This window comes from Macrotis lagotis, chromosome 2, assembly GCF_037893015.1.
Source record: "Macrotis lagotis isolate mMagLag1 chromosome 2, bilby.v1.9.chrom.fasta, whole genome shotgun sequence".
Classification (NCBI taxonomy): Eukaryota; Metazoa; Chordata; class Mammalia; order Peramelemorphia; family Peramelidae; genus Macrotis; species Macrotis lagotis.
The window spans coordinates 222,134,228-222,152,753 of NC_133659.1; the positions used below are offsets into that span (position 1 = coordinate 222,134,228).

At 36.5% G+C, this 18,526-nt stretch overlaps 1 protein-coding gene across 1 annotated transcript in view; it reads left to right on the forward strand.

Moving 5' to 3' along the window:
* Window positions 1-2,289: 2,289 nt before the first annotated feature.
* SLC38A10 (solute carrier family 38 member 10) overlaps window positions 2,290-18,526 on the forward strand; it is a 64,185-nt gene continuing 47,948 nt past the window's right edge. The window contains exons 1-4 of the mRNA XM_074224934.1: window positions 2,290-2,893; window positions 9,675-9,792; window positions 16,169-16,214; window positions 17,080-17,173. Of these exons, the coding sequence (XP_074081035.1) occupies window positions 2,795-2,893; window positions 9,675-9,792; window positions 16,169-16,214; window positions 17,080-17,173 (357 nt within the window). The 5' untranslated portion in view covers window positions 2,290-2,794. The remainder of the gene's footprint in view (window positions 2,894-9,674; window positions 9,793-16,168; window positions 16,215-17,079; window positions 17,174-18,526) is intronic.

Here is an 18,526-nt window from a genome sequence, read left to right on the forward strand (position 1 = left end):
AGTGGTATGTCAGTGATACAAGTGCAGAAAAGACCTCTGCCCTAGTTCTGGAATCTTTTCAAGTACCTGGGGAAAAAATGTTTCATTCAGTCAATAAAGAATTTTATGGAGCCATAGAACTAGAAGGGACTCTAGATATCTTCCAGTTTAAACCCATTTCATAGATGAGAAACTGAGTCTCAGAGAGTCCTAGTAACTTCAGGGTCTTGTACTTTAACAAGGCCTCTTAATCTTTTCTTTATATTTTTTTTTGTTTTTTTTTTAATTTTTTTAAAATCTTTTCTTTATATTGAGGAGCCTTTTGGCAATCTAGGGAAATCTCTGGAGTTCTTAGAAAAACTGTTTTTAAATGTATAAAATTGTATAATAAAGGAAGTCAATTATATTGAAAGTTATTAAAATATTTTTTAAAAGATCCCAGGTTAATAACTAGTGGATGTTTAATTATTTTTAAAATGCTTGCTCAAGGTCAAATATGTTGCTCAAAATTATTGTTAAAGGAAAAACAGGGGGAAAGAACCCCAGTCTTCTCTCTCTCTCTTTTTTTTTTTTTTTTTTTGCAAGGCAATGGGGTTAAGTGGCTTGCCCAAGGCCACACAGCTAGGTAATTATTAAGTGAACTCAGGTCCTCCTGACTCCAGGGCTGGTGCTCTATCCACTGCACCACCTAGCAGCGCCTCCCCCTTTTTTTTGTCTTTTTTTTAAAGATTTTATTTGAGTTTTACAATTTTTCCCCTAATCTTACTTCCCTCCCCCACCCCCACAGAAGGCAATTTGCCAGTCTTTACATTGTTTCCATGGGTATACATTGAACCAAATTGAATGTGATGAGAGAGAAATCATATCCTTAAGAAAGAAACATAAAGTAAAAGAGACAGCTTGATCAGACAATAAGATATCAGTTTTTTTTTTTTCTAAATTAAGGGGAATAGTCCTTGGTCTTTGTTCAAACTCCTCAGTTCTTTCTCTGGATACAGATGGTATTCTCCATTGTACAGTCTTCTCTTTCTTGAAATTACTTTGTATTTATTTTGAATGTTTTTGATAAACTTATATATTCCCATGCTCTCTCTCCAGATTGAATATATGCTCTTTTGGATCAAACTAGAATACATTACCTGGCACATGGTAAGCAATTAATATGTGCTTATTTAGTGATTAGTTCATAGAACTGACACCTCTGGGGACAAGCCAGTCCTAGCTTATGGGCACCAAATTGACAATAAAGGCCTTCCCAGCCTCTAGTTGGAAAGCAAGGATTCTTCCTTGTCCTTTGCTTGGCCCTGCTGTGGGTACTTTTTACCATGGAGAAGCTGGCCATCAGAACACCCTGCCTAGCAGGCCATGATGGTAAGTGACTTGGATATATGGAGTTGGTGTTTTTTAAATGTCCAGATCTAGCTACCAAGCCAAATCTATGTGGATGCAAAATACCAACAGAGATTGGTTCCTTGGGCAAGACTGAAAGGAGGAACCAGTGAGGGAGGTGAGAATGTGCCAGGACAAACTTTAATGTTCATCCTGAATCATTAACATTTTCAGTCTTTTTTCTTTTTTTAAAGTTAAAACAATCCACCTGGCGGCTATGCGGTGCAGTGGATAAAGTGCCGGGCCTGGAGTCAAAAAGCTTTTTCTTCTCGAGTTCAAATTTAACTCCAGACACTTCGTAGCCGTGTATCCCCCGGGGCAAGTCCTTTCACCCTGTGTGCCTCAGTTTCCTCATCTGTCAAATAGACTTGGAAAAGGAAATGGCAAACCACTTGAGCTTCTTTTGTCAAGAAAATCCCCAATAAAGAGTAGGACATTAAAGACTTGGACAACAATCAACAAAACAGCGCTTTATTTTTTAAAAAGTTATTTATTTTGAATTTTACAATTTTACAATTTTCTCCCTAATCACGCCCCCCCCCAGAAGGCAGTCTGTTCGTCTTTACACTGCAAAACATCGCTTTAAGCCCCGATTTGAGCTAACTGCCGAAGAGCAAGGAAAGTTAACAAAAGTCTCTGCAGAATTGGCACTTAGCAGGCTCCAGGTACTTGGGTGCGCTCGGAGCCAGCCGATGCCGGGGCACAGCCGCCACGTGGGTAAGCCGGGCTGCACTTCCCCAGGGCGCGATCTCCCACGCCTCCTCACCGCATCCTCACCATCTCATTGGCCCACACGAGTTCCTTCTCTCTCCGTCCAGCCCCCCCCTCTCCTTCCGCCTTTGTCATTGGTCCACGCAGCTTTCCGTCCTGCCCACTCCCGCCCGGTCGGATCCTGCCTTTCGTCACTTCCTGGAAGCCAGCCCGGGGAAGCCGGAAGTTTGTGTGGATGAGGCTGAGAGGGAGCCCGGGCTGAGGTGTCCCGGGCGAAGCGGTGGTCGCGTATTCCGCGGCGGACGCGGGCAGAGAGAGGGCAGGCCATGAAGCAGTCGCGAAGCGTGGAGGACTCGGGAGGCTGAAGCACCGCGCTCCGCGCCCGCTCCCTGCCCTCACCCTCTTCCTTCCAGCCGGGCCCCGACTCCTTCCTTTTCAGGCTTATCTCCCCTTTCCCCGCACCCGCTCCTGCACCTACCCTAGCTCGGGCTCTGACAGCGCCCTCCCTTCCCGGCCCCGCTCCCCAGCCAGCGCACCCCGGCCAGGGCATTCCGTGGGGGCCCATGGAGGAAGACTCATGACCCCTGCCCCCCTGCTCTGCTGAGGGCGCCGCGCTTCTCCCCTCCCCCTTTCCTTGGCTTCCCCAGTGCCACCTCCCCCTCCATCTCGGGCTGGGGCCAGAAGAGAGGGGCTGTAGACCCTGCCCTCTTCAGCCATGGCCACGGTGGCAGCGTCCAACTGGGGGCTGATCATGAACATTGTCAACAGCATTGTGGGGGTCAGTGTGCTCACCATGCCCTACTGCTTTAAACAGGTGAGTCTGCCACCCTGCCCCTGGCTTCTGCCCCCGGGACTACCCTAGTTCTGTGGGAAAATGGGACCATCTGCCCTTCTAGGTAGGAATCCCTGGTTTTGTTTTGTTTTTTTTAGTTTCTTGCAAGGCAAATGGGGTTAAGTGGCTTGCCCAAGGCCACACAGCTGGGTTTTTATTAAGTGTCTGAGACCGGATTTGAACTTTTTGGTGTTTTTTTTTTGTAGTAATTGACTTGGGGGAAAAAGATTGGCTGGGTGGTTCACCCAAAGCCTACGACTGCTATGTAACCCGCAGACATCTACATTTACACTCAGGGTAGAGCAAACATCTTTCTATTTTGTGTATATTCCCTCACATATTAGAAACACATTTTTATTTTACTCGTGAACAAAAGAGCCTTTTGTACCCAAATTACTGTAAATGGAACTAGATTGGAGAATATTCAGAGTTGAAGGAAACTTCACTGGTCATCTAGACTTAATTCTACCATCCACAGAGTTAAGGAAGAATACTTTTTTTTTTTAGTTTTTGCAAGACAATGGGGTTAAGTGGCTTGCCCAAGGTCACACAACTAGGTCATTAAGTGTCTGAGGCCACATTTGAACTCAGGCTGGTGCTCTATCCTAGCTGCCCAAGAATACATTTTTGATCTGTAAGTAAAAGATTTTAAGGACAGCTAATATAAAATTCTAATGTAATTGGATTCCTAATATAGTAAGTGCCCTTGGTACACCTGAAAATTTTTGTTTGATTTTTAACACCGAGGAGACCTGTAGGGGCAAGCATTTGTCAGATTATTCCAGTTATCATCACATCAACAAATTAAGGTTTGGTGAGACCTGAAAGTTCAGAGGAAAGAGACCTATATTGGCTTTCTAAAAGTTAGTGATTAAGCCAAAGATGATTAAAACATGAATATCTTCTGAAATGGAAAGTGTCCATTAAAAAGCAATTTTATTTTGATTTGTTTCAGAAGTTTGAAGTTCCATATATATATATATATATATATATATATATATATATATATGTATGTTAAATTCTTGCCTGCTCAGCCAAGTACTCAAATAATGCTATTTAATGATAAAGCAATTACTTCTCAGATATGTATTTCTTTCATTCTCATACAAACTTCTCAGAAAACGGATAATGTGATTTTTTTTTTATGACACATTCCCACTTTAAGTTTAAATGGAACATTTCAGTACTATAGTTTTATCAGGATCCACATGAAGGATAAATGTTCTTCTGATTCATCTTTCAGGTCTTCATGTTTACATTCATTTTACCATTCCTTCTCAAACTAAGAAGTTAGTTTGAGACATTGTTGTTCAACTTATGAAAAAAGTTTCAGTTAAAGCAAAGGAAAAAGAATACTGGAATTTCTTTTCTCTACTTATGAGAGTAAATACTTTTTTCCCCAAAGTTACCAAGATACCAATAGTCAAAACCTCTGATAGTTTTTTTTAACACTCATTTGCTTCAACTATTCTGTTGCCGTATTCCTGATTATCCTTTATTCTTTACTCTGCACTTTGTCATGGCACTATTTGTGGCACTAATCTCCTTTGCTGGTTCATCATCCAGATCATACCCCCCCAGGTCTTCCCTAGGCCTCATCTCTTTAAATATTCTCTCTCTTGGTGATCTTGTCATATTTCAAGTATTTAATTATTATAATCTACATACATATGATTACTAGATTTACATATCCATCCCTGCACTCTCCTCTGAACGTCTATCCTACATAACCTATTGACTGTTGGACATTTTAAACTGGATGTCCCAAAAATTTCTCAAACTCCCAACCTCCCAAACCCTTCCCTATATTTTTCAGTCTTAGAGAAAGTTTATGGCATTGTGGATAGATTTCAGAGCCTGATTAGGAATACCTGAATTAAAATCTAGCCTCAGACAGTTCTACTACCTATGTGTTACTTACCCTCTGTTTACCTCAATTTCCTCAGATGTTAAATGAGAGCAACAATACCTATTGTGAGCATCAAATGAGATAACAGTTGTAAAAACATTTAATGCTCTTTAAATGCTTATTCCCTTTCCCTTCCCTTCTTGCATGTTTGTAGCCTTGGTTTTAGTTCCCACCTATCCTCTTTACCCTCTCTCACCCCACATGTCTGATCAATAGCCAGATTTTTCCATTCTGCTTCATTTCCAACTCCTCTCTACCCACAACCACGCTCATCATTTGTAGCCTTGATTATTGAAACAGCCTCCAAATTGGTCTCCCTGCCCTACCCTTCTGCCAAAGATTTTCTTTAAACACATTATTCTGTACCATATTATTCTTTACTCAATAAAGTACAGTGATTTCCTGTTGCCACTAGAATCAAATAGAAATTCCATTTCCCATCTCTGTTTCTTTGCATTGTACATCAGCCATACCTAGAATTCATTTCCTCCTTATTTATGCCTTGTAGAATCTTTCTCCTTCAAGACTCAAACACCACATCCTACATGAATCTTTTCCTGATCTCTTCAACTGCTAGTGCTCTCCTCAAAATACTTTGTTTTTAATTACTTCATATTTTTTGTATTCTCTCCATATTCTATCTACATGTGTATATATAAATATATAAACACAAAATATACTTGGCCTTGTGGTCTCCCATGTCTTCTATTAGAATGTAAATCTACTCTTTATGAGTAAGAGTTGTTTCATTCATTGTATTTGTATCTCCAGCACCTACCAAAGTGACTGGCATATATAGTAGGCATTTAAGCAATATCTATTGATTGATTATACAAATCCTGATTATTCAGGGCCCATCTCAAATCCTTTCTCCTTCACAGTCAACTATATCTTACATTTCTCTCTCCTATTCCTGAATTCCTGAGATATTCTATACTCATTTTAACAATTACAAACATATATATGTATATACAAACACACACAGAAAGGAGTATTTCCTTGTAACTTGTGTTATTATGGCTCATTTCTGCAACTGGAACTCCGAGGTATGTATTCTATATGTGATTTTGAATCAGACACATACACACATATATGTGTGTTTATATAGTACATATATCAAATGTGTATAGATATATACTACTGCCTTGTATTTGTAACTTAATTATATCTGATATTATGTTTCATTGCTGCAACTGTATTATAAATTTCCAAAGATCAGAATAAACTTTGTGAGAGAGGGGGGAATTTATCTTTTTGAAGATATTTCTAAAATTATCAACTTTAGTTTTCAATATCTATGTATGTAGTAGAAGCATAAAAAATTTACTGAGTGAAAATCAGGCAGTAATTTAAGAGAACAAATACATTTATACATCTTACAATCTTATAAAAAATTATTGAGTACCTACTATGTGCAAAATATGTAATTGATTAGGTGATAGCTTCTATAAAAAAATAAAAAATAATAAAAAATTAAATGGCAAAGAGAATTGACATGCTTCCAAATTTTTATTATTTTAATTATCCTTGTGCTAATATTGTAAAGACAGAATTCCTGATTCATATCTTGATATCTTTCTAACAGGAAAATGAACTTTGACTAAGAAGTTGAGAAGAGGGCTGCTTCCTCATGAAGGAAGGAAAATGACTATGATAAGAATCAGACAGTGAAGTGTCACAGAGAAAAGAACTCCTATTAAACAGTAAATCTTATGTAGCCTTGTGGATAAAATCAGACCAGACTATATGGTATAAAACTTTCAATTGAAAATGTGCATTTTTTTTTTAGTTTCACATTTTCATATTTAAAAAAAAAATCATTAAAATGTTCCTATTTTCCTTTGAAAAATGAGGTTTTTGAAAAGAGAAAATGGGCACCAGTCTCCTCATTCCCTTGCCCACTCTCTCCAGGATGAGATAGAAGTAAATCAAAATTAAAGCTATTTTTCTGTCCCAAAACATGTTTTTATTTCTGGTGTAATAGTAATGGAGCTGGGACTTAAGTAGCACTTTTGGATTTTACAAATCAACAAGCATTTATTAAACACCTCCTATAGACCAGATATTGTGCTTGACTTTGGAAATACAAAGAATGAAATCATTTGTACCCTTAAAGATTTTACATTCTAATAGAGAGACAAGTACAATAAGTATAAATAGAATAAATAAACAGTGTTTAAAGGCAAGGTAGCCATTGAAGGAGAATATGGTATTAGAGCTGAAGGTGGGTTTGGAGGAAGAGAAGGCTCTCTCATAGTGAATCACAACTCTATGTAGTAGAATTTATAAGTATTTTATTTTTCAAAGATTAATAAACTGATTTGAAAACATTTTACCACCTTTAGACTATTGATAAAGTCTAAGCATCTCTACTTCCTTCTCTCTCCAGGTTATCCTTTATATTACTGCCAGAATAATCTTTCTTATGTAAGGACCTGGTTATGTTTGTTAAAAAAAAAAAATCTTCCATGTACTCTATTGCCCACCATTATACCATTATCACTTCACTGGGCATTCAAATCATTCTACATATAGTGCCTTGCTGACTTTCCAACATCCTTCTCACTCTTTATGTACTGAATTCTGGATCTGTCTGGACCTGTATAACTTTGTGCTTCTTTTGCCTCTCTAGGTTCTTTTTCTGTGAGATTTATCTTTGTTGATTAGATGATCTTTGAAGTCCCATCTAGTTCTAAATCTGTAATAATAGAAAGTTTTCTAGATCCCTCATGAAACTAGAAAACTAACACAACTTTTGCAGCACATACAGTATCTGCAAAACATCCAGACCTCACTTCATTTTTCATATATAATGATAGTGGATAGAGTGCTTCACCTAGAGTCAAGAAGACTGTTAAAATCCTACCTCTGATACTTTCTAGCTTTGTGGCCATGTACCTTGATCTTTTGGGTCCCAGTTTCTTCTTCTATAAAGTAGGAGTAAAATAGTTAAGGTTTTTACCTCAAGGGTTCTTGTAGGACTCAAATGAGACAATATATTAAAGAGTACTTTGGAAGTTTCCTTCCCCGTCTTCCCCTTTATCTCATACTGTTTTATACTTCTCCATTGTATTTTTAATTTTATGTATGTCTATTTTGTTATATTAAACTCCATGAGTTCTGGGAACTCATCTTAGCTAAATTAGGCATTACTCTCAAGATCTTTCACTGTCCCCTGATCACTAGATTATCTTCAATATTTGTTGAATAGGTTAATGAAACCACTACTGATAACTTATTTAAATTTAGAATGTTGAAATTTTCTTCTTTTGGAAAAAAATCAAAAAGTTTTAAAAAAAAAATTAATGAAAAGTTTTCAATCTTGGAAGTGACCAATATTTTGTAGTGAGAGAGCTTCTAGAATTATTAGCAAGTTAGACTTCTGAATTGTTTAGCAAATATAAAGCAGCTCATTCTTTTTTTTTTTTTTTTTTTTTGGTGTTTGCAAGGCAATGGGATTAAATGATTTACCCAAGGTCATGCAGCTGGGTAATTTTTAAGTGGCTGAGGCAGAATTTGAACTCGGGTCCTCCTGACTCCAGGGCCACTTCACCTAGCTGCCCCAAATTTAAAGTACCCTATTCTTTACTTTGCCTAGGGCAAAAGTGGCCGAAGGCCATACTGGCATCTTGTTTGAGCTCTGGGGGCACATGATTATAAACATTGTTTCAGATATCAGTTTTTCTATCTGAAAGGATTTATTGACTACCACAAGTCCAGTATACACTGCAGTTTTATCCCCCCCCCCTTTTTTTTAAGGCTTTTGCAAGGCAATGGGATTAAGTGGCTTGCCCAAGGCTACACAGCTAGGTAATTATTAAGTGTCTGAGGCCGAATTTGAACTCAGGTACTCCTGACCCCAAGACCCACTGCATCACATAGCTGCCCGTCCCCCTCCTCTCTTTAGAACATTTCATTCTGGAATTTGTAGTTTCAGTGGTGGATATTTTTGAAGATCAAAGTGTTAGAAGGATTGATGAGATTGTCTCTTGCTAGCTGTTTCTCTCAGTGAATAAATAGAAGCTCAGAGAGGTTGTCCAAAGTCACACAATGGTGAGGTCATTTTGTTCACTACTAGTTAACTGTACTTTCCACCATATTATACTTTATCACTGTGAATGTCATTTTCTCATCATTTCTGCCTATTTTGAGTACCACTAGTTGTATACAACACCTATGCTTTTATTTTAATGTATTTCAAGATTTTGTTTTAGCTATTCTCTAAAGTGTAGATATTTTTCCATCTTACTTCAGCAGTAAGATTAAATAGTGAGAGAGAGTGATCTGGGTCATTTTAGTAATTTTGTACATTAGTTTGTAATTTTTTTTTTGTTCAGGTTTTTGTTTCATTTGAAACTTTTTCTTCCAGTGCCTTAGCCTTATTATTAATATTAGTAGTTAATATAACTAATACAGAAAGTAACAGATTAAAATAAATAAGCAAAGAACCAGAGAACTGGTTCATAACCAGAAGACAGTCCACTGGCATAATTAAATTGGGGGGGGGGAGGATTAGGAAAGTGAAAACCTAAAAGGATTTTCCTTTGATAGATGACATCAATTTGTTGCTTTTCCCAAAGATCATAGCAGATTAGTTTGGGGAGCAATTCTTTTGGGAAGGGACAGTTTTGTTTTTGTCTTTTTATTCTCAGTGTCTCACACATAGTAGGGGTTTAATAAATACTTTTATGGACAGGTAAGTAAAATTGAACTAATCTTGCATTTTTTCTAATTCCTATAGCTCTGAGCTAAATAAATAAGGAGAAATAAATATATGTATGTGTGTGATAAATCTGAGAAAAATGTTTTATCATTTTTGTGATGGTATCTCTCTTTTCTTTTTGAACCCTCTAGTGTGGCATTATCCTGGGAGCTGTACTGTTGATTTTCTGTTCCTGGATGACACACCAGTCCTGCATGTTCTTGGTGAAGTCAGCCAGCCTTAGCAAACGCAGGACCTATGCAGGCTTAGGTGAGAATTTCAGCCCTTGAAATCAGCAGATAATTATTGAGTGAGTGATGTACAAAAGCACTGTGAAACTTTATTGTCAAGTATTAGAATTTAAAGATCTAAATTATCCTTTGGACTTAATTCTTAAAGCTCTTTTTCCATGGATATCAATGCTTATACTTTTCTTGAGTATATACTTCCTAGAGTATATAAGTACTGAATTTGGAATTGGAAAAACCTGGTTCAAACTCAGATACATATTAGCTGTGTGAACCTGAGTAAGTCACTTACCCTTTCTGTTCTTCAGTTTGCTTTTCTGTGGAATAAGGCAGTTAGATGTAGTCAGATCAGAGGGCTCTTCTAGCTCAAAGTCTATGTCTGATAAATTGTAGTATTTAGCCATCTTTACTGGTGAGAAGGTTTTAAGTAATCCACTTGTTTTTCTTTGTTTCTTTAAGGAGGAGGTGAACTTCATATACTTGATAAAGTAACCTTGATATTCTTAGTTTTACTTTTCATCCCTTCACTTCTTTTTTTCTTGAAATTCTCTTTTCATCAAAAGAAGCAAAACATTTATCTTTTTCTGCTTTCTGAAAGACATTTCAATTTGGAATATTTTATCACTTATATGACTTAACAGTGCTATTAATCTTGTCTTCTTGCTTCCTCTTTCATTCTACCCAATGAAAACTTCTGTCTTTTCAAAAGCAAAGGCTCAGAATTATTTTGATTGGATTTCATTTCCAAGTGGGTGTTGAAATATCAAAATACAAATTCTCAGGAGTTGGCATTGTGGGTGTCTGGTGAAAGTTATTGGTCTCCAAATGAAAGCCACTAGTTTCTCTACCCATGTGTCCTGAGGACATTAGGTTCTGCCAACAGAGTGCCTGGCAGGGAGTGTCAACTTTCTGGATTGCAACTATATAAGTACACATAGCAAAAGGAGGAGAAGAAGGTGAGAGGAAATAGTGTACAGAGTTCTAAGTAGCTGACAGAAGCATCTGTAAAATTCATGTGTGAATTTTTGGCAAATTTGATCATAATTCTTTTCTTTCCACTTTGTAATTTGACATTGCCATCAATATACTAACATTTATTTATGACCCCTGCTAAAATTCTCAAGATAAAAGTTTTGTGCCCTTTTCTTCCCTCCTCTCCCCCTACCCCCTTTTTTTTGCTGATAAAGAATGGGTGTGTTCGATAAAGTCATAGAAATAACATTTACCCCTGATCAGATGAGCTTGACCCTTAGTACAAAGACACAAAGCCAGAAATTCATGTTGAAACAGCTTCTTATAGGAACAGAATGGGAAGCATTTCTTCAGCATTTATGCTACGATACTCTGCTTAAGAATGTCCCTCACATTGTTCCTTTTGCAGAAATGTTTTCTTGGCTTCTCTCATTGTTATCTTGTATATCTTATCATTTCTTTGGCTGACTATTTGGTCCAAAGTGGTTTGGTTTCTGACAAATGCAAAAGATATAAAGAAAATGTTTATTCTGTTCAGTGACCATGCTGCTGACAGATGGATACCCCCATTGCATTGACTGCCTAGGGTTTAGCATTTAGCCGCACAGTGTGACTTGTACCTAAGTGTACCTACTGGAATCCAAAAAAAATAAGGAAGAAGTAAACCCTCAGACTCATGAAAGTTATGCCTAATATCAAAGAAAATTACTTGAATAATCTGGACTCCCCAGAAAGTTTCATTAGGCCTAGTCCTATACAGCATTTGCTGTCCTTTGTGCTGTCCTTTTCAGTTGCTGTGTCCACTTCATAGAAATGAAGAGCTCTAGCTTCTATGTAAAGAGATGAGAATCTCCTCTATGATTTCTGAAACCAAGGAACTCTAGTATAAAGGGATTAGCAAATTTCCTGGTTCTTTGGGGGAAATACTGGGTTATCTCTTTTTTCTCAAATGCAGAGAAAAACTGAAAGGTTTATTCTGTATTTCATCTTCCTGGGAGAGAGCCTTTATAAGAAAAAGGGACTTAATGGAAAGCAAAGATGTTTTTGGTAACCTTTTTATACTGTTTCCTACTATATGCAGGTTCAATTGTTGAACAGTTAATCTTAGTCAATAGTTACTTGTACACTAGTACATCTAGAGGAGAGCTTTTCAGTCTTAAAGCTGATTCTGTGGGAGTATCTTGCAGTTTGAAAAGATACAAAGCAACCTGATAAGTTGTTCTGAAATGTTAAATTTGAATAGGTTTAATATGGCCTTGCATCTGGGTTCCAGAAATGCACTAGCTTATAGACTTAGCATATCATTCTTCCACAGTTACCACTGTCATAGTGATGCAGCAGTGAACTTTGCCAATCTTAAGCATTTTGGTGCTTTTCAATTTTTTTTCAGATCATCATACTTTACAATTTTATTGAAAGTTTTACCTACTAATTTCTAATTTTATGTAAACTTTTCATTTTTTCCCATAAAACTTTTTTTAAATGTTTAAATGTTTGAACGATTCACTTTTGTCAGCACCCTCAGCACCGGTGTCCCCTCTAAATTGCTACCACAGGATGACAAACTAGGAGAGCCAGTCATCTATAAACATAACATAGTATTGCAAACATGCAAACTTACATACAGCATTCAGTACATGTAATCATTATTATATCACATACTAGGAATAGAAACTAGACCTATAATTTCATTAACATAAGGAAATTCCATGTGAGAAAACTTCCTTTGCCTCTGCAGTTCAGTCCCCCTTATGATCACTCTTCGCTTAGAGGATTGCTTGTAATAATGAGAAGTTAAGCCACTTTACACAAGATCTTAAAGAGATCTGAGTCTCAAGGCCTTCCAGGTGGATTCTCTATCCAAAAGACTGTATTACCTCTCATATTTCATAGTAATCAAGCAAACTAGTCAGTGGAAATGATTAACTTTCACCCAGTGAAATCAGATAGAATCCTGGGCATTCTATAGTCATAAGACCTAGGTTTGAGCTTCAGCTCTGACCCTAATCAAGTCATGTCACTCTTGAGGTTCAGTTTTCTCATCTCTAAATTAGGGATAATGGTATTTTTCATTGCAAAGAGGGACCTTGTCCAGATGTGATAACTAGAGGCTAAACACCTACCTTAAGTAATGTCTTTGGTACCTAGTGAGATGTTTTATTTGTCTCTTGGAATTGACCTGCTAGGGAGATTGGGACAGCTTGTTTATTTTAGTTCTTTTTAATTTAAAAAGTACTATATAGATGTGAACCATTATTCTCTAATATCTGTTATTAGCCTAATAACATTTCCATTTATATAGAACTTTTAAGTTTCGAAAAGCATTTTATGTATTTTTCAATTTTGATCCTCATAGCAACCCTATGAAATAAGTGCTGTTATCCTTATTTTGCAAATGAGGAAACTGAGGCTGAGTTACAGTTTAATCTTTTTCTCATCTGTTGATGTTCACATAGGTTAAAAGATAAAGGAAGTGAATCTAACTTTCCAATAGGCAGGGTTTTTAACAACTTCTTTTCCCTCTTTCTTCCTACAACAGTTTAGGTTTGTACTCTATTAGAGCATTTGTCTCCCTGGGAGATTAGTAGTCCTTAGAGCTTCCCATCATCTACCTACTAGGGGTCCTGATTGTTAAAAAGGGTACTGGTGAGAGCCAGTAAAACCTGACTCACAGGGCTGTATGGAGTGACTGATCAGTTGGAGGGAATGGGACAAATGATTGATCTTATTGGGACCAGGAGAGGGAAAGGGGTGGGGGGAATAAAAGACATGGGAAGAAAGGCTCACATCTGGGGTTTGGGTATTGGTTGTTGTCCATCGTGCTGGGAGTCAATCAAAATGACATCACTGTATTGGGGTCAAGGTACAGTGTGTCTGACTATGGCCGATCAGATTATATTAGCTTATATTACTACATATTGCTCATAGAGCACAGGGCCTTCTATGTTGTGAGCACACCAGGATGGTCAGCCCTTTGTTAGAGTCTCCCATGTCTCACAATTCCAAAGTTCTTCAGAGAAAACTTGAGAGTGAGCATGGGGATTAGACTTGTAAGAAAAGCCCCAGATACTGAAGCCACCATCTGTACATCTTCCATCACCTTCCCCCCCCGCCTCTACCCCCAAGACTTGTTTACTTTTAGGATCAACATTGAAAGTCGGTATGATTTAAGTAAGATATAGTTCTGGGGGTGGCTAGGTGGCACAGTGAATAAGAGCACCGACCCTGGAGTCAGGAGTACCTGAGTTCAAATGCAGCCTCAGACACTTAATAATTACCTAGCTGTGTGGCCTTGGGCAAGCCACTTAACCACGTTTGCCTTGCAAAATCTTAAAAAAAAATAAAATTAAAAAAAAGATATAGTTCTTGTTCCCCAAAATATTTCCCTACCAGTTTACCTTGGAAACATAATACATTGAATCTTAATCAATATTATAAGTGATTGATTATTTTTATAGGTAGGGGAAAATTAAAGAGCAGGAATAGTGTGTGACTAATGAAGTGAAAAGTAGGGGCAGGGATTTTCAGCCAATTAGATGGAAAAAAGGGTACAGAGAGGGGAAATTGAGAAAATCTGAGAAAAACTTATCTCCATAATTTTGCCCAGGGTTGGTCCTGTTTCCTTTCAGCTTTTTGACTATGGTAGGGTACTAGTATAGTCATTTAATGAGAAGAAAGTGACACCTACTGATTCCTTTGGAAGACTTCCTAGGAAAACCACTTTTTGGATTTTTTTTATTTTTTCCCCATGCAAACACTTAATTCCTGACTTTTCTTAGTCAGGACCAGCTTTACTAATTATATTATACTGCACAATCTCTTTTAGGGAACTGCTGTCCTTCTAGAGAAGGAAAAAAAACACTTAGGACCTTGAGAACAACTTGGTTTGGTGCATTAAAGCTTGTATTCAGAAAAGTAGCTGATTTATTCATTATGATTGTGAGTTCTTCAACTTAAGACTATTTTTCATCTTTGGCAGTAAACTGACTGTTGGCTAATAGACAAATGACTAATAGGACTATCTAATAGTAAATCTTGTATTAAAAAAATTAAAGTCACTTAGTTAACATTAGCATAATCATCATTGTACATAGATTTCCACTTGATGTAAAAAAACTTTATCAGCTAGTTCTAAGGTGCTGAAAATCTTTCGGAAACAATTTCTTTAGTATATTTCTAAAAGAAGATTTTTTTCCTTTCTTCAAGGTCTAAGCAAAAATCTTTGTGCATTTCTGGTCTTTTCTTCCTTTTAGCCAACACCTTACAAATCAGAAAGCAAATGTCTTGTTTTCTAGACAGATACTCAAAAGAAAAGAGGACTGTTTTCCAGGCCCTTCAGAGGAAATAAGCTTGTTCTTTCCTGCTTTCTTTTCAAGGGGCCTGCCCTTTGTGGTAAAAGAGGAAAAAGAGAATCAGGAAATCTGGGCAGCTGACTGTGGCAGGAGCTGCTTCTTCCTTTCCTTTCCATTCACAAACATATTCTTCTTTTGGTCTCTTCCTCAAAGACCTTGACTTTTCCCTCTTAAAGACTGATCATTTGGGAACACTGGGATTATAATAGAGCTGGTAAGGTCATGGGAGAAACTTGCTGAAGTGAACAATTTTAGATTTCTCAGCTACTTGAATATATACCATCATCAGGAAGGCAAGCCAAGCTCTTTTTAAACCATGTGATTTGTATTAAGGTAAATGACAAGAGAATTGATGCTAGAATGATATATGTTAATAAAATACAAAGAAATGGAATGTGTTGCCTACTTCTTCAGGAATCTATCTTTAAAAATACAAACATGAGCTTTCTGAGTCCTTTTCCTTCTCCAAATGAAGAAATAGAAAGGATATTCTTCATTTTCTGCTACAAACTCTGACCAAAGGATTAAAAATAAAAACATTGGAATAAAAATTCCTTTTGGTGTGGGCTGTGAGAGCTGGGGATTCTGGTGATGGGACCAAACATTCTGGGCACCATCTCAGTTTTTCTAAGCAACATCAGGCGGTTCAGTTATAACAGGCTACAAAGGGAAAAAAAAGAAATCTGATTGAAATTTTGTACTGCAGTGCCTTTTTTTTTTTTGGCCACACAGCATCTATACATGCATATTTTCTATTTCAAGCAGACTTTCTTTTAATGGTTGCCATGTGTGGGAAACTGCTACTTTGCAATGACTTTTTTTAAGAGTGAAAAAAAAGAACCTGCCTCATGTCTATCCCTTGCTTTGTTCTTTTTTTTAATGTGGTTTTGATTTGATTTGTGGATAGTAGTTACAAAAAAGGAAACAAAATCCTTCAGACACCTAGAAATCCCGAAATAGTGAATTTCTATAAGATTGAAAATTATCCTATGTGTTATCAATAACTTGTTACTGATATACGTGGAATCATCTAAATCATGTTTCACTTAACAATGATTTTTTTTTTAATCTAAGCATTTCATGCCTATGGAAAAGCAGGAAAAATGCTGGTAGAGACAAGGTAACCTGTTTACTTTGCTTATTGATTCTCTCATAACTTTCTCTCACCTGTCCTTAAAAGCAAAAATAGACTGAAAAATTATTACAGAATAAATAATATTTGTGGTTTGTGGAATTTGTACCAACTTTTAAAAAATACATCTCCAAAAAGTTGCTTATTAGAAAATAGGTTAAAAATTGAGTTTATATTCTTAAAATGCTTAGAATCAAGTTTGAAAGCACTTGTTTTAGTGATAAAAATGAAAAAAAGGAAGTTTTTTTTAATGCCACAAAATGGAACTTCTCAGCTATAGTTAAATTACCAAATATGTGACCACTTAAAGGAGGCATTAACTAGAAAAGGCTATATTTTTCTTTTGTTCCTTTGGAATTCAATTTTGTCAGATGGTAAAAATTCTGGGGAAAAATGCACTCAGAATTCTTAATTAGGAAATTGCAAATTATAGTGAGCAGCCCTTTTGAGAAAGTAGTTGATTATTCTTTTAACTTGTCTAACATTGCAGTGCATTTTTATAGCACCTGAAAGAACTTTTAGAGCCTCCTGTGGAGAGAAAAATATAATACTACATATAAAGAAAAGTTTAGTGTTATTCAATATTCAGTCTTAGTAGAATGGTGAACCATACAAAACATATCTACATCCTGTAAACTGTTGGACTTTCTAAATTGCATCTTTCATTAAATCTAAGCTTTGAATAAAGTCACATGTCAGTAGTACTATGTGTATAGGGTTCACAGCACACTATTCTTTCTTAGAAATCTGAGCTTGATCTGATTTTCTGCTAGAGTGATATGGTTTTGATTGTGATGAAACAATGGAATCTTTTAAAAGCATAATTTAAAACCCCCAATTTCTGTCTTTACAGCATGATTGGTCTTATGTTGGGAACCTGCATTGCCTTCTATGTTGTCATTGGTGATTTGGGGTCAAACTTCTTTGCTCCGTTGCTTGGATTTGAGGTAAATTTATTTTCAGACATTTCAATTTGCGTGAATTCAAATTCATTCATATTGCAGTTTATTTAATTCATTTTGGAAAATTTACATCTAATAGAACTAGGATGACAGTGCTTGAAACTAGATATAGCATCTTTATTATGCCCTACCACTGATGTGACCTTAGATGAATTAATTCAGTTTTTCATTACCCAGTTTCCTTACCTGTATTATCGATGCTTCATCCCCGTTCTTGTCTTAGTTTGATTTGAGGATCAAATTAGTTCTGTGGTTGAAATGATTTTAAAAACTGCTCTGGCTGTAGTATAATTGTTTAAGTATTGACTAATAATTTGCATTTGGTTAGCTTTATTTCTTGAAGTGCAACTATCAAGTAATCTCCTATACTTTGACTCTGTAACAATGAAGAAATTGATTAAAATGGCATGAATAGAGGTTATTCCTCATATAGGGGATGTCAATCATATGGAGCCATATTGTAATTGGAAAATATTTAGCAAAATAATTAAAAACACACAGTTGCCTAGCTGTGTGACCTTGGGCAAGTCACAATCCCATTGCCTTAAATAAATAAAAATTTAAAGATAATTAAAAACACAATAAAATTTAGATAATTATATTTTAAAGTTAAGTTAATGTGTGGTCTGCATGTATCCTTATGTATGAATTGGTGGCTTTTGTTTCTTTGGTGTCACCATCTAACATGGAGGGGAATAATTACAGTGATAACTATAAATGCTGAAATTGGGTACTTTAAGAGAAATTTATGATATGCTTCTGTTAAGGATGATCCCTATTTTTAAATTTTTAGTTATGACTTTCCACAGTTTGAAAACAACTTCAAATGAAAATGTTATTTTACTGAAAAATTCTAAAGCCAATTAATTTTACCTCCAAATCATTCACTACCCATCACTGACTCCTCATTCTCCCTCATTCCACATCTCCAGTTAGTTACTAATTTTTTTTTTAACCTTAAATCTGTCCCTTTCTTTCTACTTACATGACCACAGTTGTAGTTCAGGCCATTACTATCTCTCTCCTGAACTACTGTAAGATCCTCTTACTTGATTTCTCCCCTTTGTAATATATTTTTCGACACAGTTTACAAGGTGATTTTCCTAAAGTGAACATCTGACCATGTCACTTCCCTACTCAATAAAATTCCAGTGACTCTCTATAGGTTCCAGAATTAAATATAAATTCCCCTGCTTAGCTTTTAGAACCCTTCATAACCTGACCCTAATCTACCTTTCCAATCTTATACAGTATTCCCCTTTCTACACTCTTAACTTTCCTTCTCACTATTCCTCATATGTGACACCATATTTCTTTTCTCCTCACCTTTGAACTGAC